The sequence below is a fragment of the Gambusia affinis genome, linkage group LG01 (assembly GCF_019740435.1).
Source record: "Gambusia affinis linkage group LG01, SWU_Gaff_1.0, whole genome shotgun sequence".
NCBI lineage: Eukaryota > Metazoa > Chordata > Actinopteri > Cyprinodontiformes > Poeciliidae > Gambusia > Gambusia affinis.
In genome coordinates, this window is record NC_057868.1 from 5,976,102 (window position 1) to 6,003,221 (window position 27,120).

Consider the following 27,120-nt stretch of genomic DNA (forward strand, 5'->3'; position numbering starts at 1 on the left):
TATTTCTGGTGGCTTTTAGCGATCATGGCAGCTGATCAAATCCCAACATCCGCTTCACCAGAAATGTAGAATATGTCATAAGACCAAAAGGAATAGAAACATTATGTCACGACCTACACAATCAACAGTCACTGACCCACTGGTGTGAAACATATTAATAGAAAGTTGAGTGGAAGGAAAAAATAGGTTAGAGGGAAGGGCACAAGAAAAGGGGAAGAAGCGTGTTACCCGTGATGAGTTCTCACTAAAGCTAAAGTAAATTTCTTATGTATATAATGAATCTGGAGAAAGAGTAAAAAGAGACATGATCCAAGTTGTATGAAGTCCAATGTGAAGTTTCTACTGTAGGTGATGATTTTAGGAGCCATATCATCTGCTGGTGTTGCTCAACTGGGTTTTATCAAGTCAAGTCAATAGCAGCGATCCACCAGAGAACCATGGAGGACTTCAAGCTTTCCTTTGTTGATAGGCTTTCATGCTAATTACATTTTCCAGTGGAAGTTGGTACTTTAGCATTGCCAAACATCTTATGAGCAAAACTATATGAAAGCAGCCCTATGCTAACTGTGATATTATGTCTGTGGAATGATCAAAATGCGTGTTTCGTTCACCTTTTCCAAGAGTTCCACTTCGAGTGAATTTCTGAATTCGTAATAAAAATTTAAGGTCAGTGTCATAAATTGCAGTGTGAGGTGGTGAGGCAGACACAGATGACCCAGATTGGAGTGAATAAATTAAGAATTTAATGAAGTTATCAGATGTTCAAAGTCCAAAATCCAGGCAGCACAGCAAGAGCAGAAGATGAAAGCTAATCTGCTGGTAGCAACTGGTGAGACATCTGGACAGCAAGACAGGTACAACAGAAATAACAAGGACCCGACAAAGATACAGAAACACAGGTGACATTAAATACACAGAGGGCAATCAGGGAACGAGACCCACCTGGGAACAATCAAGGGGAAGACAGGACAACAGAAACCTAAAATAAACACACAGAAAAACTCAAATCCTTACAGTCAGAACTACAACAAGAACAACAAAATTAACCCAAAGCTTGTCTTTTACTGATGCCCTGGTAATAAAAGGGTTAATGACCATGCTATGTCTGTGCTTGATTAGCCTCTAAACTAGCCTAACCTAATCCCATTGAGGATCTAAGGAGCATTGCCAAGAGGAAGATGAGAGACTGATGAGCTGAAGGTCATAATCTGGACTTCTTTAACAACTGAGAAGTGCTACAGGCTGGTTACGTCAATGCCTGACTGGAAAATCCATTTTTTTATGAGACTTATGTGGTGTTTTGATCTTCTAAACTGATCTCTTTTTTTTTTTTTCATAAGCCATAGTCACCACAGCACTTGAAATATAACAGTCTGAGTGTAATGAAGAGGTATAATGACAGTTTTTTTAAAAACTAAATCAGTGAAATAAACTAACGTTTTCCATTATGCTCCAGATTGCAGCGAGGCAGCCGTATCGCTGTGCTGCACACAGATCAAAATTACTCTTGTTGTATCCAAGCAGCAGCTGAGCCACCATCCAGGGTATCACAGAGACAGTGTCTCCACAAAAAGAGGACAAAATGATAAAACGTGGAACAGACACTGACATTTACATGAGTTATTACACTGTTGCCTTTCCACATGGCTCTCATTTGCAGCGTCTCTTCTGCCAACAAAACAGACCTGGTTTAAAATAGCTCGGGTGTTTCCTGGTAACAGACACTTGCCTGTATTTGCTCTGAGGGTGAAGCCTTTTATGATCCTGTGTTTACAGAAAACATGCACTCTGTGAAGCAACCATAATCAAGTCATGTGAGACATATTGTGTGTCTTTTAACAGTATCCATACCCCTGGAACAGTTTCCCATTTTCCCATGATACAAAGGTCAGTGTATTATAATGAGTCAAGACAAGTTTATTTGTTTTGTACATTTTAGCAATGAGGCGATTCAAAGTGTTTTAAATAATTTACAGACAATAAGAAAGCACTATCACAGGGGCAACTTAAAGAGAAGTAATAAAAAGCTGCAATGCAGACTAGAATCAATCTGTTTTCCAGTAATTATTAATCAAAGGCATCTCTAAACAAATGGGTTTTCAGACTTTTTTTTTTAAACAGAGATTCAGCAATTTTTCAGTTTTTTTGGAAGTTCGTTCCAGATCAGTGAAGCATAAAAACTGAATTCGGCATCTCTATGTTCAGATTCTGATTCTGGGGATACAGAATACACTTAAACTATAAGACCTGGGTAGTGTAGAAGGATGATCCAAAACAATAGGGCCCTTTAATGTGCTTTGGTGCCAATCAGTGATTAATAAACTAAAAGAAATATCTTAAAAGTCCATTCTCTGAGCTACATGGACACAGTATAAAGTCTTTAGAACTGGTTGATGTGCTCAATCTTCCTGGTCAACAAGAACCCGAGTGAATGCACGCACTCCTAAATCTGGCCTTGAAATATTACAAAAACAACACCACTGCTGAAAGAAAACCATAAGAGGCCTTGTTTTCTGCTTTGGTCACATGCTATGTAGGGGAGAGATCAATCATGTGGAAGAAAAGTGTTCTGGTCAGATGAGGCCAAAAGTGAACATTTTGGCCTCCGTGCCAAACGCTGCGCTTCCCCAGTGAATACCGTGATGCTGGAGAGTGCTGTGAGATCTGTGTGGTCGATGGTTTCCTGTATAATTCTCCGATGTGACTAAGTTGTTACACCAGTATTCTCTTTCTATCTTATTAGATATGATTCTGTTCAAGGTAATTGCATGTAAGGGGAAACATATTAACTGTTCAAAAGTAGTTCTTTTGAAGTGACACTTTTACTGTTAAAACCGATTAAGTAAAATTTTACAGCGTTTTAGTAGCTGAAGTTAAATACATTACCTTGACCTTTCTGTCACATTTTCTCCATGTTACAGCCGGACAATTCAAAGTCTCCTCGGGCACAAAAAAACAAACTAACCAGGATGTAGAAGGCAAAGAATGGGTAAGTTGCATGCTTTTATTTTATTTATTTATTACAAATAATGTATGTAAGTAATGTTTGTAAAAAATTAAATAGGAAAGCACCACATCATTTTACTTCCACTTCTCGATTATCCAGATCTGATCTGTTATAAATATTTAAAGAGGGCAAAAAGTTTTTTTTTTTTTTCCATCAAGAATATTATCTTATAACTTGGAATTCTCATGTTAATGAATGTAACTGGATTTTGGGATTATCCTGTTTTTGTCAGTCTTGTTGTCTTGTTTAGTCCCATGAATATTGTAATGGCCTGCATTACATATTTTGTGCCCATAAAGGTCTCTTTGTCTGCAAAAAAAGAACATTCTCTTCTCATTACTTTTTTTAAAGCATTTTGAAAACATTTCAAAAAAAATGTTTTTATCCACCAGTATGGTAATTTGTTTTGTACATTCTGACAGTTTATTAGCTCTGCAGCTAAATCTTAAGAAACATGCTTCCATTGGTCTCTGAAACCTCAAAACCCATACATTAAGAAATGAACGTTTCAATAAAAACATTGATAAGAGGAAAAATTTAATTATCTTCTCTGAGTTACAGCAAAAGGAGAAGTGCAAGTCACAGGGTTATGGGTCTGAGATGTTGAAATGATGTGGTCAGAAAAGGTCGAAGTCAGCTCGTAACTGGGTCACGTCACTCAAGTGAAACCTCTGGCCTTGGCAGAATCTCATAATATTTAGTCAACAAACAGAAACATATATATTTTTAGCTGCTTGAAGCTTGACATTGAACTGGCAATTACTACTATTCGTATAATAGGACAATGAAACTCTTATAAGGGAAACTATATTTTCTATTCTTTATGGACTGAAAACCCCCTTTTGAAACAACAGCTTGGTCACTTCAGCTTGATTTTTCTTCGAAAGACGCCATCTAGTGGGCACTCTCTTGCCTACCGAAGCTGCCTCAGTTCGAAAGTTAATTTTCAACCAATTTATCTATAAAATGTTCAAGAGCTGCAAAAGACACCTGTTATGATCCCACAGGTTGTTGTATTATTTACAAAAACTCATCAGAATTTCAAAGGAGCATGTCATGAGTTGTAAGCACTGAATGCTAACAACTCAACACGCTCATTTGGTCAACGTGTTGAGTTTCATTTTGTCCACAACAGAAAACAAATCACATGACACAAGCAAATTTTCCAAAGGCAAGAGAAAAGGGAAATTACCTGTTCATGCTTTAAAGCATGAGCTTCAAGAGTACAATTATAATTTCTTAAAACATTTATACGTGTTGATTCTGGTAATGGACCCATGCCTTGTATTAGATGTGACTTACCTTTAGAGGCAAATACTTCGTATTACCTCTAAAGGTAATACGAAGCAGCATATTTCATGCTGCAGCAATGAAATATGTTGTGCAGCACTAGTGTAACCATATACATACCAGTGTGACTACTGCAGTTATACTGAACAACAAATAAAAAGCATTTCCTGTGGGCTTCACGTCACTTTTATTCCAAAGGGAACAAGGGATGTTTTCAGCAACACCTGATGAAATTCATACCTTTTAATAATAATCATGTTAAATTGCCTTTATTACAACACACACACACACACAAAAGAAACAAGCACAAGACTGATGTCAGTTGGTTATTTATTGTTTCCAAAAATAGTCTCTGAAACTAAGATTTACAAAAGCGCCCATAAATCTTAACAGCTGTTGGAGTTCTTGTGTAAAAACAGACGACTGTCAGACCTCCTGGTGGCACCAGGGGACTGAACGGCGAAACCTCGACGGGAGTTTGAACTGTCCACCACTGAGGAAAACGAACCCCACACACCCCCACTATTTCATTACTGAAATGACAAGTCTCAAGATGTGAGAAGAAACTGTTGTCTTGGCAGCCTGCTGTAGACGCCTAGAAAGATGATGCACTGAACCAGAGCACAGACCTAATTAATCACAATGTAAATGCTGGAATTAAGCTTTATTTGTCAGCAACACGATCTACTAAAAAAGTGTGTATGTCAATCATTTTGTGCAAAAGTTACCGCTCCTTTCAAAGGCATGGTTTCAACTGTACCACCAATGATCCTCTGAATGGTGTGACTTTGCTCTCGTCAACTGGAGAGCTGCTGGGATAAAAAAAATTACTTTTTTTTTCACGGTTAGGAAAGCTCAGTCAATGGGAGTTTTTCTGGTGTAAATATGTCTTTCAGGGACCAATGAGGAAGATAATTAGCTAAATATATCTATTTTTTAAAAAGCCGATGCGTGGATGGAAATTCATGAACGTAAAAGGGAATTTGTCGGGGCCATGTTGTAGAGTGATGGAGTGACAAGATTCTGGAGCAGCTTCCTCCCAGACTGACATCAGAGGCATTCACAGCAGCTATACGCCCTCGAGTCCCTCAGACAGCCGGGACAGAAAGAATCGTGACGTCTGTTCTTTGGGTTCATCGGGTTCCTGCCATCGTTTATTGAAATTTACTCGGCAGCTTCGGTCTCCATCGCCTGTCCTGTCGCATTCTCTACGGTCTTTGAAGCCTGTTGTAACAGAGATAAAATCAAAATTGAGGAAAGAGCTAGAAAAGATGTAAAAAAAAAGAAGAAAATAAAAACAACAGGAAAGTCACCTTCTTTTTCTTCTTCTTCTGAGCCTTGCGGCTGGCTGAGCTCTGAAGCAAAACCTTTAAGAACAAAACACTTATGAGGTGAAGGACAACATATGTCTGGACACACGAGTGTTTATGAAGAAGTCTAACCTTCAGCTCTGGGTCCTCCACTTCGTGCTCAGACTGGTAGACGTCGGGCTCAAAGAGGCTGCTGGTGATCCGCAGAGGTCCGTTGGCCATGAGCAGAACGGTGAACTTGAACTGGGCCACAAATTCCCCTGAGGAGAAAAAAAAAATGGGAGTGAAAAGGTGAAGATGGTGATGAAAAGTGCGTGTGTGTGTGTGTGGCGTGGGCAGCATGAAGACACGGTCACCAGGTTTCTGGACACTTCAGACTTTGATTTTCAAAATGTCTTTTTGAATTACAAATACAGACGTTCACAATACGTAGATATTGCTTTAGCCTCAATACATCAAAATGCTTTAGGAGGCGGATTTATCAACAGACAGTGACTTACAGCAGAAAACCAGAGAAAAGCTACATTACTCGACCAGTTTGCGACAATACACAAACTCAAATCGGTTTGGATATCAGCACCTTCTGTTTTACAAATCAAAACGACGCGCTACATCTCTTGCGTGTCGACGAGTACATTTTGTCAGAACAACTCGGTGACATTCGCACGACTCTTCACCCGCCTCCCTCATCGTCCCACTTGCCTTCCTTCTCGTACAGCACGGCGAACGGCTGCAGCAGCTCATGCTTGGCACACTCCACCACACCCAGCCTGGCCTTGGCTTCGTCCTCGAATGCTCTGGGGACGCAAAAAAAAAAAAAGTAGCGAAAAAGGAAAAAAAGGCGCCTGTGGAAGGCGAGGGGAAAATGACTGGCTAAGATGAAGATGAAGAGAAGCCGACGTTACCTCAAAGTGAAAGGCATCGTGTCGAATCGTCTCTCCATCTCGCTGAAGAACGTGCGGGACGTTTTCATCTTCAGCCCGTAGACCTTATTGGGGTCTCGCTTGTAAACTGTGGTCCGCTGGCCTCCGTCCTTTGCCTGCAATGTTAAACGAGGGAGCAGCTCTTTAATTCTCAAGTATTGTAAAGATAGAAAAATCTGGTTACACCATAGTTACCTTTCCCTCCCCCGTGCTGATCAGCACATCCACAGCGTAGACCTCGTGCACTTCGAACTCCGCCTTCTCATGGTCCTTTCTGTAAACACGCACGCACACACACACACACGGAGCTGCGGTCATTTGGCGGCGATGGACAAAACAACCGAGTGGGCAGCGGCTCGCTGAGAAAGCTCACCTCTGCTGGTCCGTTGGGTTCTGAATGATGGTTTTCTCACCATCGATCAAATGCTGTTTGAGCTGATGAGACAGCATGCCTGCAGAAAATGAAGGAAGGACTTTAGTCTCAAACTTGTGCTAAACAGATCGTCCATTTAAAAAAAACAACAACAAAAAAAAAAAACAAGCACACACCCTCAACTGCAGAGCACTTGAATGACTTGGCGATTTTGTTCCAGGCTTCTGTGACCTGTGTGTTCTGAAGGAGAGGGAAGTGTTAGCGGAGCCGCGACCCATGATCCTTCAGGTTTAATCAGAGCATTCAGACACCAAATTTTCTCATTTTAAGGCTACAAACTCCAATGAACTTTATTGGGAATTTTCCCCCCTGATAGACATCACAAGGTAGAGCTTAATAAATTAGCTTTTAATCTATTGCTTTAAACAGTTTTTTTTTTTTTTTTTTACAATTGCAAACCTGAAAGATGTTTCATACATTTGAATTCACCCCCGAACTCTGAAACCTCCAAATAAAAGCTGGTGCAACCAATTCTTTTCTGTCCATTTGTTTAGTCACAGTGAATATTGGTGAGATAAACTGAAAAATTAAGGTTTGGGATTTTATGCAGAGACCATATGTATGGAAGGTGGAACTGTCACTGAAAAGGTCAGAACACACTTGTCAAATTTATTGTGATGAATCAATTATCAAAAACAATCATTAAACAAATGTAGTTATCTAGTAATCGCTAAGTGGAGTAGACAGACTCTGAAACATGCCTTTTGCTAAAAAACAACAACAAAAACTACACACTCAGAGCAATAACTAAGACAAAACATTTACATTTTGTGCATGCATCCTTTGATACTAATGATCAAGTGTACAAAAAAACCCCATGCTATTGCATTTAATGAAAAAAAACAACATTTTCTTATTTTTTCTTATTGAATTACTTATTTGTTGAAATTTTTTAAAGACAATTACTCATCAATAATCGATAGAATACTCGTCAGCTGGAGCCCTACAACACACCATTCCCTGTGAGAAACATGGCGGTGGCAGCATTATGCTTTGGGGATGCTTTTCTTCAGCATCGGCAGTAATGGGAAGATGGAGCTGAGTAAAGTGATATCCTGAATAAGAAACCTGTTGGTGCGTTCATTGTCCAATAACTGCAAACATGCAGTAGGAGCCACAATCCGGTGGTTTACATAAAAGCAAACTCATGTGTTAAAACATTTTGTTAACAAGTCAAAAGGTTTTAAATCCCTAAAGGAGTGAGTACATCCAAAAGACTTGCAGTCGTAATTCCAGGAAACTCACAGCAATCACCGGACTGAATGCAAAAGCATGCCAGTTGTGTTTGTGGTAGTCATGGAGCCAAAACAACTTCCAAGGAGCATGGCTACTTTTGCAAGCCGCGAAACTAAAATTTCAACTTGAAATCATTGGAGTGACGCATGAAAAGGAAACGATGTTACCTGGTTTCCTGGCTTGACGAGCCGGAGAGCAGCTTCTGCACACAAGTGAGCTGCTTTGATGACATCAGCTTTCCGCCCTGTTACAGGGTTGTCCTGAGGACGCCACAGGGGCCAAGTTAAAAAATTATCACTTAGCTGGCGATGCTGCAACAGTGCACGCATGATATGGCTCGGTGGTGCTAACCCACCTTGGTTGCCCCAACAACGAAGCTATGAGCCACATTTGAGATGAAGCCATCAACATGCACCCCGAGGTCACTGGACACAGAAAACAAGACGACACAAGGTAAGGAGAGCCGCCACTGCCAACAGTTTCCTCTTTGGTAGCGTGGACTGGCACAACAATGGCAGCTTACATCTTCACAAGGTCCCCATCTTTCAGGATTACATCCTGGTCACTTTTCAGAGGGGAGAAGTGACATACGCAGTTGTTGACCGACACGCAGGTGGGGAACGCGATGCCTGAGGGAGACAGAACGCCAACGATGAAGGTGAGACTGAAACACTGACTGGAGGAAATCTGAAGGTGGGAAGACAAAAAAAAAACCAAGCACTTACCTTTCTTCATGTCTTTCTCCCTTTTGAAGATTTTACCCGTTTCTGCTGCGATGAATTCATCTCCTTTTTGACAGAGGCTGAGCACTGAGACTCCAGGCGTAGCGGCCTCGGCTACTTTCTTCAGAGCCTCTGCAGGACAAAACGAAAGGAAGATGATTAAAGAATGCAAAGCCTAATACACAGCTTATCAGACAAATACTGTACTATGCGCAAGTACTCATGCCCTTATTTATTTATTTATTTTTTTTACATTTTGTCATGTTATACGAAAAGACAAAACCATAGACAACATTTGTATTGAATTGGTTGACTCTTGAAAATCCCAAATACAAAGTGCAACAGGGAGAAACAGTGAACAAGTTCAAGCAGAATACTTTTGCAAGACACTGAATCACTTGTGCACTTAAATCAAATGTAATATTTTAGGGGAATCAAGCAGGATTAATAAAGCTCAGTTAAAATATTGCATGTCTAACATTTTCAAATACATAACAGATGGCTGGAGGTTTAGGTTTCTGACGTGATCCGACACCGTCCTTTTGGTCCTCATCTCATTTTCGTAAAATTACATTTGCAAACAAGCCAACACTGTCCAGATTGGCTGACAGCTGCATTTAAGGCCAAAACAACACAACCAGTATATTCGCTGCTTCATACAAGTCACAAAAATCCCAAGAAGGACACGCTTTCTGTGAGAAAGATCATAACTGCAGCCATTTCAAACTTCCCAACTGGACTACAGTTTAGGATTGGAGATTAAAGCAAATAATTAAAATATTTTGTGGATTTTACCAGGATGCCATCTGAGCTATAATGCTCAGCAGGACAAGAGACAATTTATTTATTATTTTTTAAAATTACCTCTACATTATTATTATTTTTAATAATAATAATAACAATTATTGTTATTATTTTAGTAGCTTCAAATTTTCTGCTGATTAGCTGCTTGCAAATGGAAACAAGTGACTCCAATGATCTCAAGTTGAAATTTTAGTTGGTTAGCAAAATTACAAATAATATTCGGTCATAACAATCTGGATTTTTATTAAGTCAAAAACAACATAGATTAGATGTTTTATATCTTGTCATTACTTTGAGCTTTTACTGCTTAAAATAAGTGTGTTTGTGTGTAACTTAGCTTCAAAGAATGACTACTAAATATATAATACTAATGAACATTCTTTTAATAAGTGGGGTTTAAATGTAATCTGTATGCATTTGAATTAGCAGCAGGTTTACATTTAAATTCCTGCTACATTAAATTCCACTACACTGGGTTTCCATTGTTAACTGATAGTTTAGCAGTATCAGCTAGCTGCTAGCCAGTTAGCTCCGCTACAGAGCTAGCAGCCGAGCTCATAGTGCTAGATTCGTTTTAAAAGACCTCAAATGACTAAGTGGTAATATCTGCGTTGATGTTTTAAGACCAGCACTTTTTTGTGTCCATTACAAGCACTGACTTTCTTTTTATTATAACACAGCCCTGCTCTTTGTTGCGGCACATGGCACTGCTGCCTTGCCTGGATAGCTGACACTGCTAACTAACGTCACACGGGTACTTATGAACTGATCTGTATAAAGCAATTTTTTCCTCTTACGGTTTGCGATCTCTGCTCCCATCTTGTACTTGGTGACCACCAGGTCTTCGGCGATGGTCTGCTCTGGTGTCTCCTCATCTCCAGACATGTTGGCAGTGTGCAGACCGTGAACTTAGAATAACTTTTTTCTCTTTATCCCCGGTGATTGTCAGTCAGTCAGTCAGCCAGGCACCGAACGGACCACGCTGCTTCCGCGCCGCTGCACGCAATGCACCGGTGTTGAGCGAGAAAAAGCGCCCCGGTCAGGGAAGCACCTTCTGACCGACGATAGTCGTTTTCACTCAATGTCATCTTTAAAAAAATCAACTGTAGCAGAAAACGAAATTCTCTTAAGCACATAAGTGATGCTATTTTCTATTTTACAATAAATATATATATATATATATATATATATATATATATATATATATATATATATATATATATATATATATATATATATATATATATATATATATATATATATATATATATATATATATATATATATATATATATATATATATATATATATATATATATATATATATATATATATATATATATATATATGCAAATAAATTTTTCCCCTCACAGTTACCGCTACAAAATAACACAATTAATTAGCAGCACTCTCCGAAAAATAAATATTGTAAATGAAGCAATATAAAGAGATGTTCACTGTATGCTTTTCAACTAACAAATTTCACAAATTTCTCACAGCGAAATTCCTTCGCACGGCGACCAATGCGGCTTTAAAAATAGGGATGCTTTTTGCGGCACAACACCGGTCTTGTTGCTCCGCTTGACTTCAGCTAACACGAGATCCCGCCCACTGTCAAAGACTCACTCTGAAGTCAAGATAGTTCAAGTCTATTTTGGGGCGTCACATTCCACATTCACACTACTGTGGCCCAAGAGGTAACAAAAAAGAGCTCTACAATTTACACCGAGAACTCGATTCTTTGAGTTCAATGTCGGAACATTTTAAATAATAATAATAAAATATCCCAAATAAACCAACTTGAATCCGTAATTCTGATTTAAAACGTTCCCGAGTAGACGAAACATAAACATGCCGAGTATAAAATGTGATCAAAGATGAAGGGAGAAGAAAGAAGATCCATTGTGTTTTCTATTTAGTCGCTGTAAGTGGTGTCTTTAATTAGTGTGTTATGATTTAGAGTTTTTTAGACCATGCTACACTCTATATTCAGTTTGGCATGTCATCTTATTTAAAAGACAAAAGCAAATAAAAGCTAGTAAAATACATTAAATATTATTACAATTATTTTACTGAAGCAATTTTTTTGACAAGTACATAGTACGTAAGTAGAATTTGTATGCTAACCTGAACTATGGGGGGATAAGAAAATCAAGAAATAAGAAATACCGATATTTATATATTCAAATTGTACTGTAGACCAGGAAAAATTACTTTGATAATGGTACATATTGAGATATTCCTCTGCCTCACATTTTGTCATGTTCTGCTGTTCATGATGTCCCTCAAGACAAGCTAATAATAATTTTAGTTGTTATATAAAGATTCAAGCACAATGCAAACCAGTAAATGAGTCTGCAGTCATACAAAATGAATACTTTTATTTATTTATTCAACTACTGTGGTGATAGTGAAAACATTTACAGCACACACATCAGTGATACAATGATTAAATATTTGCAAAACCATGAAACCACATTCATAAAAGAACATTCACTTATATGTAAATATAAAGTACAAAGGAGGTTTAACAATTAATTATATGATATAATAATAATTAGCCAATAGAAAAAAGTGAAGTAAAAAAACATCCTATCTGAAGATGATAAGCTTGTAAACACTTGTAATTTATGGCTCTGTACTTGACTCATATTTGGTTACATAAATTATCACTTACAGTATACACCAGGGAAGTAAAAAAAAAACCCATCATTTTTTATTTTGTTTTCAAATAAAACCAAAATAAGCTGGGGGGGAGCACAGAAAACTAGTAAATATGCAACCGTTCCCCTTTTGCTGTCCCAGTACGACTGATTATGTGCGTACAGCATCTGGTTTGAGGAACAGCCTGCTGTGCCAGTAGTCTGGGTTGTCAAACGACGTGTTGTTGCCAGGTTCCCTGATGCCAGCACACACCTTTATGTATTCCCCGATCCCTGCACACCTGTCACCGTCCGTCTCCTCGGGAACAGCCCTCGCCTTCGCTGGGAGGTTCTCATATTCCGCGTGCCGCCGCTCACCAGGCACCTTTTCAAATCTGCTCATCTCCTCGTACTCCTCCACCGTACCGGCTCCAGCTGCCAAAACATCTGCCCCAGGCACAACACCACCACTAGGATCCTCTGTTACTGCGGCTTGTTTATTCGTGTGGCAAATTTGAGTTTCTTCTTCCCCCTTTCTCTCTTTGACCAAGCCCCCTGGTGTTTGGTCCGTCTCCGCTCCAGTCGTTGAGGATGTTTGACTCCCACATCTCTCCAATTCTGACTCACCTCCTTCTGAAGAGTCTGAGTGCCTGATATCCATGTATTCATACCTACAAATCCCTCGGCCCACCTCTGTTTTATGATCCACAGATTTGATCTCTCTCCTGCGGTGGAGATGATCTTTCTCCATTCCGTCTCTTTGCTTTGCTGCCGCTCCTTTGCAACCCTCAGGCAGCTGATTACATTTTGTACCTGAGAGCATAGAATAGATAAAGACGACTGGATGAGAAGTTTTAGTGATGTATTTGTACTCAACAGCAGAATTCATAAGGTGACAAAAACAATCAGCCAAAAAGTGAAACTTGTATCGTATAATTTCATTAAAAACAGAATGACATATTTAAATTGTTTTCAGTATTTATTTTATTTTTTCATGATTAGTTCCTCAGATTATTTTAAACGAGACCAATAAAACATGTTTTATGATGTAGAAATGCCACCTACTCAAAAGTATTTAATGTCATGTACAACAAATACTTGGTCACATTTTGGACTGGTCCTCAATAATGTTCTAGTTTTTCTGAGAAAAATAGTTTGGGGTTGTAATTAGTTGTAAGCCGTATTCATCAAAAATGTACACTGAAACCCATCACTCTGATGGTTTTCAGAGAACATGATGATTCATTGCATGAATCTGTGCAAAAAGAAATGTTCCAGCTCCTAATTGAACATACTGAAATAAAGTAACATTCACTATTTTAATTTGTTGACAGTAAGAAAAGCAAAACCTACTTCTTTCTGGGGTTTCAGGTGACCCAGGCAGAACGTAGCCATAGTGGTCCAACTCCTCCTCATCCTCCTGTGCCGTCCACACCTTGTAGGAGGACGGACTGGAGGCCGTGGAAAGCTTCCTGTGACGACTTAAAGCTACACGAGGGCTGCTCCTCTCTGAGCCCAGCCTTGTTCGGCGAAGGCTTCCAGCCCGTAACCCCTCTGCCTCCCTGCCATTTCCTCTGACCTCTGACCTTTCAGGCAGCGTCCGCACAGAGCTCAGGCGAGACCGGTGAAACCACAGCTGAAGCAAAGAAAGCAAAGAATGAATATGTAAATCATAGAAGTGTGTTTCATTTAAGAGCTTGTAATCTTTTAAAGTGATCTTGCTAAACTTTTTTTCTGTTTTTGTGGCAGTAATTGTCTTTATTCAACAGTAGCTTGACAGCAAAAATGGCAGAGGGAGAAAAAGGGGAAGACATACACCGGTAATGGAGGCAGGTACAAGTGTTTTGAGGACTGTAGTCTCCGGTGAGCCTCCTACCACTTGATGGTCTAATCAAATAATTTTTTCAGACTTTGTTCATTCTTTGCCACTTATCTGCAGTTCACTAACTTGTGTGGTGGTGTGTGCAATAAACATAAGTGGAGAGCTGAAGGACAGATGTATCAGGCCAAGAAAAGGTTTGATAGAACACCATTTTACTGGGGAAATCAACAGGGGATTTCTGTCGTCATCACACCTGACGGATGTTGTCTGCTGGACTTGGGGTCATTGGTAGGTATCCGGTCAGGCCAGACTGAGATACACCACTCTAAAAAAGGTTGCAGAAAAATCAAGAAGTATGCCATTCACTGATCGTGTCAATGGTTTAAAACCAATCTTTCATTCTAATGAAACTAAGTCAACTAAGACGCTGATATGTGTTTGTTTTTTGTCACCCTGCAGGAATTTATCCTTGAACGAGAAAGACTCCATGACGGTGAGTGCTGGAGAGGAGGCGTAGCCAAGCCATCGTCCAGCCCCTCCTCGTCTGCGTCTTCCAAATCTGCATCCAGAAGTCCTCGCTCTGACTCTCTTCGTTGGATTTCTCCAGGGGGGGCGTCTTCCCCTTCCTGTGACAGGACAACAGTTGAGGAGCAACTTTTACAACAGGGGTGGGCAATCCTGGTCCTTGAGGGCTGGCGTTCTGCAACTTTTAGATATCTCCCTGGTCCAACACACCTGAATCCAACAGCTGAATCACCTCCTAAGTGCAGTCAGGTTATCCAGAGTCCTGCTAATGACCTCATTATTTGACTCAGCTGTGTTGAAGTAGAGCTACTTCTAAAAGTTGCAGGAGACCGGCCCTCAAGACCTGGAGTTGCCCACCCCTCTTTTACAATGTCAAATCAAGGTTAAGAAAAAGATCTGAAACAAGAAACAACATCATCTGCACCTTGATGACAAGGTATCTATGTGGATCTCTTGCCATTCGTGTAAAATCACTTGCTAGCTCTTTGAAGGTTGGCCTCACGTTCTCGTCAATCATCCAGCCTAAAACCAAATAAAAAGCGGCACACTGTTTGCAGATGATTGCATTGAAGCAGTCACTGTGACAAGAAAGCCTCATTGTGCTTGTGTTCACACATAGGGAGTAATTTAGAGGCTCACATTTAACCATGACCATGTAGACATCGATGGTGCAGATGTGGGGCTGTGACAGACGCTCGCCTTTCTCCAAAAGGCTCGGCACTTCCTGAGGCTGCACTGACACGTACGGCTCCGCCCCAAAGGACATCATCTCCCACACTGTCACTCCTGTCCAGGAACAAAAATGCTACTTTCAATGTCTCTTCTTGGGGTTACGCGCAGTCAACGTCTACACGGATCGCTACACTTGAGGAGTAGGCTTCTTACCGTAACTCCAAACATCGCTTTGATGAGTGTATCTTCGAAACAAGATGCTCTCAAGTGCCATCCACTTTATAGGTGTCTGAATGTGAGTGGATAAATGCGCATTGCTTGAAAACGCAAAGAAAATAATTGGCGGGTAATCTCAAACTGAACCAGATGGTAGCATCTACCTTTGTATCTGTATAGACGTATTTCTTGTCATCCGGATAGAGGAGGTCTGCCACACCATAGTCCGAGATCTGGACCTGGTAGTCGTTCTTCAGCAGGATGTTGCGGGCAGCCAGATTTCTGTGGACCATGTGGTGTTCCTCCAGGTAGAACATACCCTGAGACGCAAACGGTTTTACTTTACATTCGATCTAAGATCTTACTCGGAGGAGTTACAGCTATCTTTACCTTAGCAATCTGCACACACCAGTTGAGCAGGCGCTGGGGGTCCAGGCTGTTCTTATGCTGTCTGATGTGCTCCAGTAAGGAGCCACGGGGACTGAGCTGGGTCACCAGCTGGAGACTGGGACCAGGACAAATTCCCAGCAGCCTAACAATGTAAGGGTAGTCCAGGCTGCCCATGGACAACAAGTGCTGCAAATTGAGGAAACACATTTTAGACATTGACTATTCTATCGATAAATCGATAGCAAACTAGCATTGCTGTTTCCTTCTTGGAATATTTGAGCTATGAGAAAAAATTAAGCTCTTTCATCCCATTAATGTTTTTATATATTTTTTATTTATTTTGATGAGACTCACATCAGTGATCTCAGTGAAGGTTTGTCGACCTGAGCTGTCCTGGATCGTCTTTATTGCCACAGGGATCTTGACCGTCTCTCCCTCTGGGGTCCAAAAGCCCTTAAGCACACTATATTTTAGATCATAGTAACTCCATGCATATCAACTCATCACAAGACAAAATGAATAATACCTTGTGTACCGTTCCAAAAACACCATAGTCAAGGAGTTTGATTTTTTTCAGCTCTGACGGCCTCAAGATCCGAGCATAAACCTTTGTGCCTTTCTCTCCCGGACCCAGGGGCTCAAAGCTCTGTTGAAAGCAGAGTAAATATTCACAGCTGACTTTTACAGGGTTTTGAAAAAGTTATATTGGACTATTATGATTACTGCATTAGAGCTGGGTTCTTTAGATTTACCCTTTACCTTTATGGTCACATTTTCTCGTCTCTAACTTTATTTTCTCCTTTTTTACCCTCCCATCCTGCTCCCCTCCACAGCTGTTTTCCATCTCCTGGTTCTCTTCTGCCTGTGCTTTCCCTCAGCTGTGTCCCTTTCAGTCTGATTAGAGTTTCAGGTTGTGTTGTACTTGGGATATAACCTGCCTCATTGAGACCAAAATATAACAAAGTTTTGGCAAGACTTGAAATTTGTGACACGAAGTCTTATCTGACTGAAACCGAGTTACCTTGAAAAGAAGCATTTCAAAATCCACTACCTTATATATAAGTTTGTGGTTACTATGTAACAGATGTGGAAATATTCGAGAGTTGTTAATACTTTTGCATGGCACCTCTTGGCTGAAGCAAATGTGTGTGGCAGGCTTATGTTATGGCGTTTGAAGCCTAACCTCTCCACTCTCCAGGTATCTTCTCATGGCTCTCTTGCGACGGATGGCAAGGCCTCGGTGGTACAACACCCCCAGGAAGAACAACCCGAGGCAGAAAATCAAACAAGCTGGGACTGCCAATGCTATGCCTGTGATCTGTCCGCTGCAGAAGAAACAGATTTGTTTTAAAAAGAATGAGATGTTTTATCAGGAACCTAACCTGAGCTTTCTTGTCAAGATGTTTTTATTCCCAATAATAATATTTTGGAGGATTTATGTACATCAGGGCATACAGGGTACTGCCCCTCTTTGTAGGTGAGTTAACGTTTTGCATGTTCAACTGTTAAAAAGTGGATTGAAGCGCAAATCGAGACCTTCAAACACACTCAGCATCTAAGAAAACAAAGACATGTTGATTGGTTTAGCTGAATCTAAAAAAAAAAGTTTATAAAATTTCTGAATCTAAAAATTGTAATGTTGGATTTCAATCATAATTGAAATGAAAAGACAAATAAACTTAAGTAGGGATACGCATTCTATGATCATATACTGTGCTCTTTGAGAGGGGCTGGCCTTTCGATCGTCTGCCAGTCATTACCCGCTAACTCACATATTTTGGTTTCATTCAAGGTCACAGTTAATCATGTTTTCTAGAAGTTGACTGGCCTACACATGAGTAACATGTACAATTAATGGAAATAGGGTGATATTTAATTTGCTGGGAGGCAGCAAATTAAATATCTTCCATCTACTAAAAACAGTCAAAGTAACACTGTTATATCATGTAATAGGGGCTTTCTATTTTTTGTGACAAGAATCACAAAAAGAGAAGTAGACTCAGAAAAGCAACAATTCTGAAAGATACATTTCTGAAAGTTAAAATTAATAACCAAAAAGTGAGCGCAGCCAAACGAGCTCTTTAAACTGACCAAGCAACCATCTGGTTATAGTGCGACATTGACATGCAGTGCTTTATATCCGCCAGCAGGGGGAAACACTCACCTGCCGCCTGATGCCTTACAATCGTTTAAACCTGGGCCGACGCACCTGCAACACAAAATCCCAAACTATTTCTGACTGGAATTGGATTCCACGAATATAACACTTTTATATGTGAGTGAAAACAAACCTATTGATAAACTGATGCTTTAATCTCACCCTTACCCCTGTGTGCAGTTGGGATGGCATGGTTCACAGTGGCCCTCTTTGTTGGGGTATTTGAAAATTAGTCCTCTGTGTTCATCAAATACTCCAGAGGGACAAGAGGACATGCAGTATGGACCATCTCGAAGGTTGGAGCAAGCCACGCACTCATCTGGCTCCTTCAAAAGAAAAAGACAGAGAGCAAGGAGGAGAGGTAAAAAAAAAAACCCCAAAAAACTAATGAAAACACACAATAAAACCAATCAAAGCATTAATTTTAATGTAAAAGTTTAAAATGTAAACAAACCAGAGAAACAAATATAAACATATTAAAGGTGCAGAGCAGAGAATTTTATATTCCAATTTTCAAGAACATGTTTTTTCTTCTACAGAGAACACTTGGGTAACATGATTAAAGCATATTTGAACTTATAAACACTATCCTAGTTACGGATTTTTAAAAAAGCACATATTACCGTTCCTGTGCAGCTGACTTTTCCCCTCTGAGGCTTGCACTCCGGATGACAAGCGACACATTCTTTGTCAGATGTTGCAAATTCCCTCTTTTCTCTGCAAACACAATATTTTTTTAGAGAGCATGTGCGACTTTACTAAAGGCACACATAAGCTGCAGTCACATAAACGTCAACCCAAAGCCGCTGACCCAGACAAAAAGTTGCAGCTTCCCACACATGTGCCGTGGCGGCTGTAGTTCCTACAGGTAAGACACTGGTCAGGGCCGGGGCCCCAGCAGCCCGAGTCCGAACACAGAGGATCGCACACATGTCCTTCTGCAACTGCACACAAAACAGGTCAGAGTATTAGATATCTACTGGATGAAAGCAAAAAAAAATAAAAATAAATTCCCCTTCTTTTCCCTTTTAAATGACTGCAATAGCTTGCGACATAGGGTGGATACTAAATGTACACACACCTGTTAAAGTGGCAGGTTTCAGTATGCAAGTGCAGGAGACCACGACAGAATACTTTTCACTATTTCAATTTTTTTTTGTGTGTCATATATTCTATGCAACTGCAATAAACAAATCTGACAGGGGAGAACATTGTTAGAAATAAAAGAAAATCTAAAAAAGACAAACAAACAAGATCTTGTCTGAACGTTGTGCGATTTATGTCACATTAAAGGTGTAAAACGTTTCCATATTATAATATCTCACTTTTCTTAAGAAAACCCTGTTAATTTAGCAGGGATACCTTTAGCTATAAAAGCTGCATCATCACTACAAATTTAGCTCCTTTGTGATATTTAAATCGAACATGTGTTTTATCGTCAAGCCTTAAGGAAATGTGTCTCACCGCAATCCGCAAACGGCTTGTTATTGTTGAGGTTGTTGACTCGAACTCTGCGGCCCCTGAACAGCTGCGTCCAGTTCACAGTGTGGTGGTAACAAAGGTTGGTATTCTGACTGATGTACACGCTGCCGTCGTTGATGTACCGCAGAGAGCGCAGCCCGAGGGAGGTAAGAGTGGGGATACGCATCACCATCAGAGAGAATCGCCTTTTTTTTTGGTTTGGGGATTGGAGGACACACACAGAATGTGGTTAGCTTACAAAACGTCTCAAAGAAAAAAACTGTTGGGAAGTTTGTATTTCAGGCTTTCTAATTTAGCTCTGAGCAGTCTACATCATGTTTTAGTCTGGATGTATGACAGTGCACAGCTGCAAGGAACAAGACAAGTGGAGAAAATGTTAATCTTAATTATAAAAGGAAAGAATATAATAATAGGGGTTACTACAGAGCATATGGATTTAATATAAATTGGTTTTAGTTTGAGCAGGAAGCATCAGATCCAGGTTTTAATTACAGGCTAGGTGTTCCTTTTCACAGATTGCTTGTTCAATTATTTTGTACCACACAAAATCATCCTTACTTGTAGAGCGACCTCCCCTGAATTGTCGTGAGGCTTGAAAAAACCGAGAGGCTGTTTAGCTCTTTAGGCCACGACTGGATGTTAAGAATATCTGAGAATGAAAACATTACAGTTCTTTATGTACCCAATACATGCCTAAAGATGATCTTTAATAATCATGAATGACTTAGGTTTGCTAAGAGAGAATTTTTTTTTACCAAAACATAAATCCTAGTAATTCACTGAGATGATTTTAGGTGCAGAAAGCAGACTTTTTGCCAGACTTTTAGATGGTGTGACATAAACCATTTGCTGTCTAATAGTTGTTTGAGTGACTTTTGTCACTTTTGGGAATCTCAGTTTCCCAAAAGATTTTCTTAAAGAAACTAATAATAGCCTTGAAGCCCCTCAGTTTATATTACATTACTCCACATCTTTACAGTTAATGAAAAGGAAAATATGTAAACACAGACGTTTACTTAGAAGCAGCAAAATCATGGCGACTGCTGTCTCACAAGCAGTGAGCAGAGGGAAAGGCTCCCTAAACAAAAAAACCTTTCTGTAAATACAAACCTGTTATTTCCCTCACGGTGCGGAACACCTCCAACTTTTTGGCATCGAGTGGTGGAATGTTTTTAAAATCATCTCTGTGAGGAGCGGAAAACACATCATTAACATACTGTACATATTGTCTCTTTGTTAGGCTCTCCGGTGGAAGCAGAGTTACCCAAGAATCCCTGTGACCAGGAAGTGAAGGCTGCCCTGGATCTTGGTGCAATTAACGAAGCTGTCAATGTTGCTAGAATCCACCGTCTGCCTGTGCTCTGCGCCGGTGCCGTTACACACTGCAGGGATGATCCCATCTATCATTGCTTTTTGATCACAGACAGCGCTATGCTAGGGAAAGGTTGAATGGTGCTTTAGTGCTGCTGACCTTTCGGGCAGAATCCACTGCAGAGCTCACACTGCCTCTGGCCGTCTCTCTCCATTTCTGTCTTATCTGGAGGACAGACGCTCACGCAGGAGCTCCCGTCCACCACAAAATGAGCTGTGGACAGAAAATAAGAAACAGGAAGGAGTCAATTGTTACAAAGCCACAAAAACACGCACACACACACACACACACACGCATGTTTACGCAGCTGTCTTTGCGGGGACTTTCCATCGACTTCCATTCATTTCTACAGCCTAAACCTTACCCTTACCCTTATCCTAACCCTAACCATTACATACCTAACCCTCACCCTAATCAAAACTCAATTCACACCTTAGTCCTAAATCTGATCCCTGGCCCAAAAAAAGCGTTTCCCCTGTCCCCACAAGGAGCAGTTGGTCCCCAAAACAAAGTTTGTTTCCGAAAAATGGTCCCCACAAAGTATTAGAAACAAACACACACGCACACCCCGCACACACACATCAGTCTTTGAATGAACATGCAATATTAAAGCAGACTTTAAAAATATAAGCATTTCAAGAATTACTTACTAGGACACTGAGACACACAGATTGATCCATATTGGTACTTTGCATTGGGATTGGTCTCCATTTGAAATGTCTGTTTGTTGTAAATGAGGGTCTGGGGGCACTGAGGCACGCAGGCTCCTGAATCATTGAAATGACGGCATGCCTGAAGGAGAAAAACACCTTTGACTTATTTGCATGACATCTAATAACGGCTGATTTGAATGCATCAATACATATGAAATATTTTGCCATTTCTTAAATATGAGTCCACCTGCAGCAGTAGGGCGTAATACCAAATCGTACAAAAAAAACAAAAACAACCTTTATAGTCATTTGTTTGTGTAACAAAAGCACATAAGAAAATGAAACAGTGGTTCTCAGGTCTGATTAGCATAAAACACAACATACTACTAGTGAATTATAACCAAGAGGTTCTGGGTTCGAATCCTGTCCTGGCTGGAATAAGACCTGAATCACTTTAGAAGCACCTGTATGACAAAATGAAGTAGACTAAAATATCTCCAAAAGCAACACATCATGCCTTGGTCTAAAGAAAATTATAAACGAATGTCTATCAATCTGCCATTTCTAAGGCTTTGGGAGTCCAGCAAAATTCATCTGAAGCACTGAAAGCTTCATTTGTCTCGGTTTAGGTTGATGTTCATAATTCAATAATAGGAAAGAGACAGAAAATATGGCATCCATGGGAAAATTTCAAGGTAAAAACCACCTCTGGACGAAAAATAACACAAAGAAAACCGACTTCTTTTACTCTCCAGACATAAAAAGTTTAGCTTTTAAGAACGTGTGGGTCCTGTTACAGCATCATTTCAGCTATGCAGCAAGCAAACCAGCATGGTTTCAAACAACCTCTAATTGAAATCAAAATAAGAAAGGGTTTCGACTGTCTTAGTCCGAGCTTAGACATACAATATATCCAATATAATTGCTGTGGTCTGACCTTAAAACATGCTTCAAAACCTCGGTGTCTCAATTTAAAAGATTCTGCACAGACAAAAAAAAGTGTCTGAATTGAGAAGCCACACAGGAAGAAACTTACAAAACAATCCTCATCCAGAGGGCCTTTGCACCCTGCTGCACACTCGATGTGGCAGCAGTCCCTGGGGCTTCTCCCAAAGCAGCGTCCGTTGCACTGGGGAGCACACACCATCTTAGTCACTGAGAAGACAAAGGACAGGAAGGCTGAGCGGAGGTCACGAATGTCTGCTCATCTTTGTGTGTGAACGTCTTTAACCGAATAGAATAGAGCTATTCAATTATTAAGAAAAACAAAAAGAAAAAGAAGGATGAGACCATTAAAAAACAGAAATTGCAACAGTGTGACAGGGACTCACAGATCTGACACTGGTCCTTATTTGGTCCCCAGCAGTAAGCGCCGCAAGATTTGTGACACGGGCCTGAGAGAAAGAGAGACGAGTTCGGACAGAAGACAAACAGAGAGATAAAGGGACAATGGAAAGAGCAACAGGTGCATCCAAGATGAGATCATTCAAAGTCAGACCTCTCTCCCCATTATTTTGGATGTCAATCGGAGCGCTGTTGTCTCGAACAATATCTTGCCAGAAGATGAAGGGGCCATAACTCAGGAATTTGTTGTTAATAATCTGCACTCCACCCTCCAGAATCTCTAAAGATATGAAAGAGACGGGAAGCAGATTATCCTGGAGCTAATTTTTCAATATGTTGATACAAACTTCAGTCTTAATCAGTTAGCATTGATTTGCCTTTATTCAGCATTATTATTATTATTAAAACATCTCCTTTTATATCTCTGGGATGCTGGACGTCGTACTTCAGTTTCTTTTGCTCTAATATAGCGCACGCCTTTAACCTGTCAGGTTTAGGAGTCCAAGCTGTCGCAGACCGTTGGAGCCTTCTTTGGGGTAGTTGAAAAAAACCGACAGAGCGAAGCGTCTCTCATACAGACTGTTCCCTCTGATCACCCGCAACTGTCCTAAGGGAATCTCCTGAACGTGGTTCATAGCAATGAGGACGTAACCGGTCACCTCACGGATTGTCTGGTGGTGGTGGTGGTGGTGGGGGGGTGAAGAGAACAATGATCACATATGAGATTAAGATTAATTCACTGCTCCACATCTACTACTGAGGTTTAAGCACAAAACGGGGGCCGCGTTTTACCTTGAGGAAGGAGAAGTCCCAGTTACTCTCAATCTGAGTGATCTCTAGGTTCCCCATGATGATCTCACAGCCGCTGTAGCGGTCCTTGATCAGGTTGTACTGAGTCTCCTGAGAACCGGTGGAGCTCAGACCGTTCTGGGTACCCGGACACACCTCTGGGAGAAGGAAAGTTAAAAGATCCTCACTTTTACAAAAAAAATAAAAAAATCTTAAAAAGATCACATTTTCTCGTATCAGCAGTGTATGGTTTGAAAAAGCCTGTTTCCGTGAAACAGTTAGGAGTACCGAAGCTCCCCAATGATGTCCTAATCAAAGCTGTCATGGAAATTGCTCATTTTTGTGCTCATTGGTCTTAATTTCCCCTGTAGCTTTTATCACATTTGGTCATGCACCACTGCAACAGACTGGCGACCTGTCCAGGGAGACCCCACCTCTCGCCCGGAACATTAGCTGGAGATACCAGCACCCCTCCTGACCCCACTAGGAACAAAGGTGTAAGAAAATGGATGGATGGATGGATGGATGTCATGCACCAACAAGCAAAGGACTTTATTCAGATTTGATGTGATAGACCAACACAGAGAAGATTGTTAAGTGGAAGGAAAGAAATAAAGATTCAGTTTTCTTTTCAAAAAAAGTAATATATAAAACTACTATAAATGCATCACTACTGTTACGTCTATCGAATAGAACAGAAAGGAAAAGAAAGATCTTTAGTCTCAAAGTTGGGAAACTCATTTATATCAGCATAAACATACATATTCAAACTAAGGTAAAAATAATGAAAAGAGACTTTACAGTAAGGGCAAATTTAGAAAATAGAAAATAATACTGGACAGTTATTTTAAATAGCACAATCTATTTAAAAGAATTGTGCACCTGAACATAGGGCCATTTAAAAATGTGATATTTGTGCATACAAAACAACAACAGACTCTTCACAAGAAACGAAAAACCCTGCAAATACTGTAACAGCAAATATGGCTCACACAAGCATCTGTACATCTAGACATCTTGCTCATTTGTCTTTGCAAAGCAACACAATCTCAGCCTGGGTGGAGAGTGACTGCGAACAAATAATGTCAAGCTTCATGATGAATTCTCCATGGAGCTGGTTTTGATTTTGACCGGACTGTAGTAGAACATTGTGGGTGTTTGTTGAGGGTTCACGCCTGAATGGGGGGCTTCTGCTCCAGTCTCCAGATTTTCCCAGCCTTTAACAGACTTTTTCCAGTTTCACCCGAAAGCAACTGCATCTATCTTTCTGTTGTCTCTCACCAGTCACTCTGTCCCTGAAATGATAAATATACTACTACTTATAGATGCTCAAATGGTGAGCCTGAATTCTGTTGGCTGTGTTGTTTTCTGCGGTAATTTCGAGCTTCGTTTCGCTCGGAGGAGCCACAGGGTTTGATGTGAGGCAAACAGGCAGTCGGGTGCAGGAGCAGCCCAGGCCCTCAGGGTCGTGAAGAAAAGGCCCGACGAGTCGAGGTTTTGTTGGGTTTTTTTTTTCTCCCTCAGACAAAGCTCAGCGTTGTAACAAATCTATAAATGTGGACTCTATGTCTCAGAGAGCGAAGAGTGATGCACTGACATACAGAGCTTCTGTGTCTGTATGTGCGCGTCTGCAGGGAAAGTGTTGCTGAGCTCATACCAGAAAGACAATGGCCCATGTGTGAGTAGGACGCTCTGGCGGAGGAACGGAAATATCATGAACGGAAAGAGACGCGTTCCACCTCCTGGCAAGTGACTAAAACTGTACGTTGTTCTGGCTCATTTTGTGCAGAGATTAGACACCTGCAGCAGGGAACAGATCATGAGTCATACTTCCTGTTTTTATTTTGAACTTTGCAGGTAGAGGCAAGATCGTTCAAGCTGCAGTGACATGAAGCTCCCAGGCCCTTCGTGTCGGCAGTGACACTGCACACAGCTGGAAGATCCTTAGTGAAATACACTTGCAATTCAATCCTACATACATACATGCGTGTATTTCACTCGAAAGTAGAACTATAAAAGTTTTGAAAGTATTATGGATGCTGGAGTTAATGGGGAAGGCGCATGGAGCCAAACGTGGGGCAATCATAGAAACAACAACAACAACAAAAACATATTAGAAGCTGCAAAGAGACTTTGAGAATGGTCCAGTCAAAGTCCAGACCAAAATCCAATACAGAATAGCTGTAAAAGACTTGAGATGTTCAATGAACTTTGTGGTTGTAGTGAGACCAACATGTTTGTAAGTTACTCATGATATTTAGCATTGCAAATAAAAAAATAAAAAATGGTTGAGAAAATATATACATATAATAAAACACGAAGCCACATTTCTAGAGACAAATGCTTTTGTGTTTTATAAATGTACCTACCTTCATGTGATTGAGTGGACCCAGTGTGTATCCTCCATGACAAAGCCACACAAAGTAACAGGACTTGCTGCTGGTCCATGCTCACTGAGATTTCAACATGTCAGGATTTAGATCCTTCAATTAGCAATATAGGAGAGGAATTCAATGGATCTATTGAAGATTAAGCTATAATGATTAGATAAATATATGCACACAAAAAAAACCAATACTTAGACTATGTGAGATTTAATTTGTTCCTCCAAACATTAGTTTCAGGAGCAGTCTGATGGATCCAAACAATTCCACCGAAAACCGCGAATAAGCTGCAGTTTGGTCTCATCGTGGAATTTCCCTCCTGGAGAGAGGGAGTCTGATTGGCCCACAGCCAGAATTATTGACCAATCAGAAGCTGGTCCGTCTCTCTCCCCCCCCCCCCTTTTTCCACCATGCAAGAGAGTCTACTTTTAATCTCGGTCAGGAGATTAATAATAAAGAGCACGAAAAAGTTACAAATACAACCATGCAAAATAACATATTTTCAAATCGACAGATTCAGACCGAATCTTCCTGGTGCGAACCACCCCGTGTGACTCTGTCTGCAGTTGTTTTGGTTCAGCTGCTGCCTGTGGACGCAGCTCTGAGGAGTCTGAGTGGACGCACTGTTCCCCCTGTAAAGAGCAGTATTGTCCGCCTGAGCCGCGTCAACTGGTTAATCACCTCTTTGATGCGTATGGAGCTGCCTGCCACAAAGGCCACATTGTCTGATGGTCAAGTGACTTCTGAACCCAAAACAAGAGCGAGCTTAATTTGGGGAAAATAGCTTCAGAGAAGACAGAAATTCCTGAGCTTGAATCTAGGGAAGTGAGAAGGCAGACTAATCTATATAATCGCTGCTAATGGACGGGTTATCGGCAAGCGCTTCAGACAGATTTGCTCATAATCTTATTTTTTTGAAAGAGAGCAGGAAACATAAAAGCTATTC

General features: G+C 40.5%; 2 protein-coding genes across 3 annotated transcripts; both read right to left on the minus strand.

The window, feature by feature from the left end:
• Positions 1-4,610: 4,610 nt before the first annotated feature.
• Positions 4,611-10,765, minus strand: pa2g4b (proliferation-associated 2G4, b). Its single transcript, XM_044112127.1, has 13 exons — positions 10,523-10,765; positions 8,925-9,053; positions 8,723-8,828; positions 8,555-8,624; positions 8,367-8,459; positions 7,080-7,143; positions 6,904-6,982; positions 6,726-6,804; positions 6,513-6,646; positions 6,310-6,404; positions 5,740-5,867; positions 5,611-5,664; positions 4,611-5,521 (listed from the first exon to the last, which is right to left on the minus strand). Exons 1-13 carry the CDS (start codon positions 10,608-10,610, stop codon positions 5,462-5,464), a joined length of 1,179 nt encoding a protein of 392 aa, XP_043968062.1. The 5' UTR covers positions 10,611-10,765; the 3' UTR covers positions 4,611-5,461.
• A 1,324-nt stretch (positions 10,766-12,089) lies between these two features.
• erbb3b (erb-b2 receptor tyrosine kinase 3b) lies at positions 12,090-26,465 on the minus strand. 2 transcript variants are annotated; one of them, XM_044112139.1, is made up of 28 exons: positions 26,160-26,465; positions 23,794-23,948; positions 23,486-23,672; positions 23,156-23,281; positions 22,989-23,051; positions 22,694-22,812; positions 21,655-21,796; positions 21,104-21,217; positions 20,897-21,014; positions 20,743-20,816; positions 20,191-20,281; positions 19,615-19,817; positions 18,962-19,094; positions 18,774-18,867; positions 18,319-18,476; positions 18,157-18,201; positions 17,176-17,317; positions 16,519-16,638; positions 16,347-16,445; positions 15,993-16,178; positions 15,767-15,922; positions 15,600-15,675; positions 15,354-15,500; positions 15,139-15,236; positions 14,642-14,815; positions 14,443-14,514; positions 13,721-14,003; positions 12,090-13,180 (listed from the first exon to the last, which is right to left on the minus strand). In XM_044112139.1, exons 1-28 carry the CDS (start codon positions 26,236-26,238, stop codon positions 12,540-12,542), a joined length of 4,095 nt encoding a protein of 1,364 aa, XP_043968074.1. In that variant the 5' UTR covers positions 26,239-26,465; the 3' UTR covers positions 12,090-12,539. The 2 variants fall into 2 exon arrangements, with proteins under 2 accessions (XP_043968074.1, XP_043968081.1); XM_044112146.1 differs by lacking the exons at positions 23,794-23,948; positions 26,160-26,465 and having other exon boundaries at positions 23,447-23,622.
• Positions 26,466-27,120: the final 655 nt, after the last annotated feature.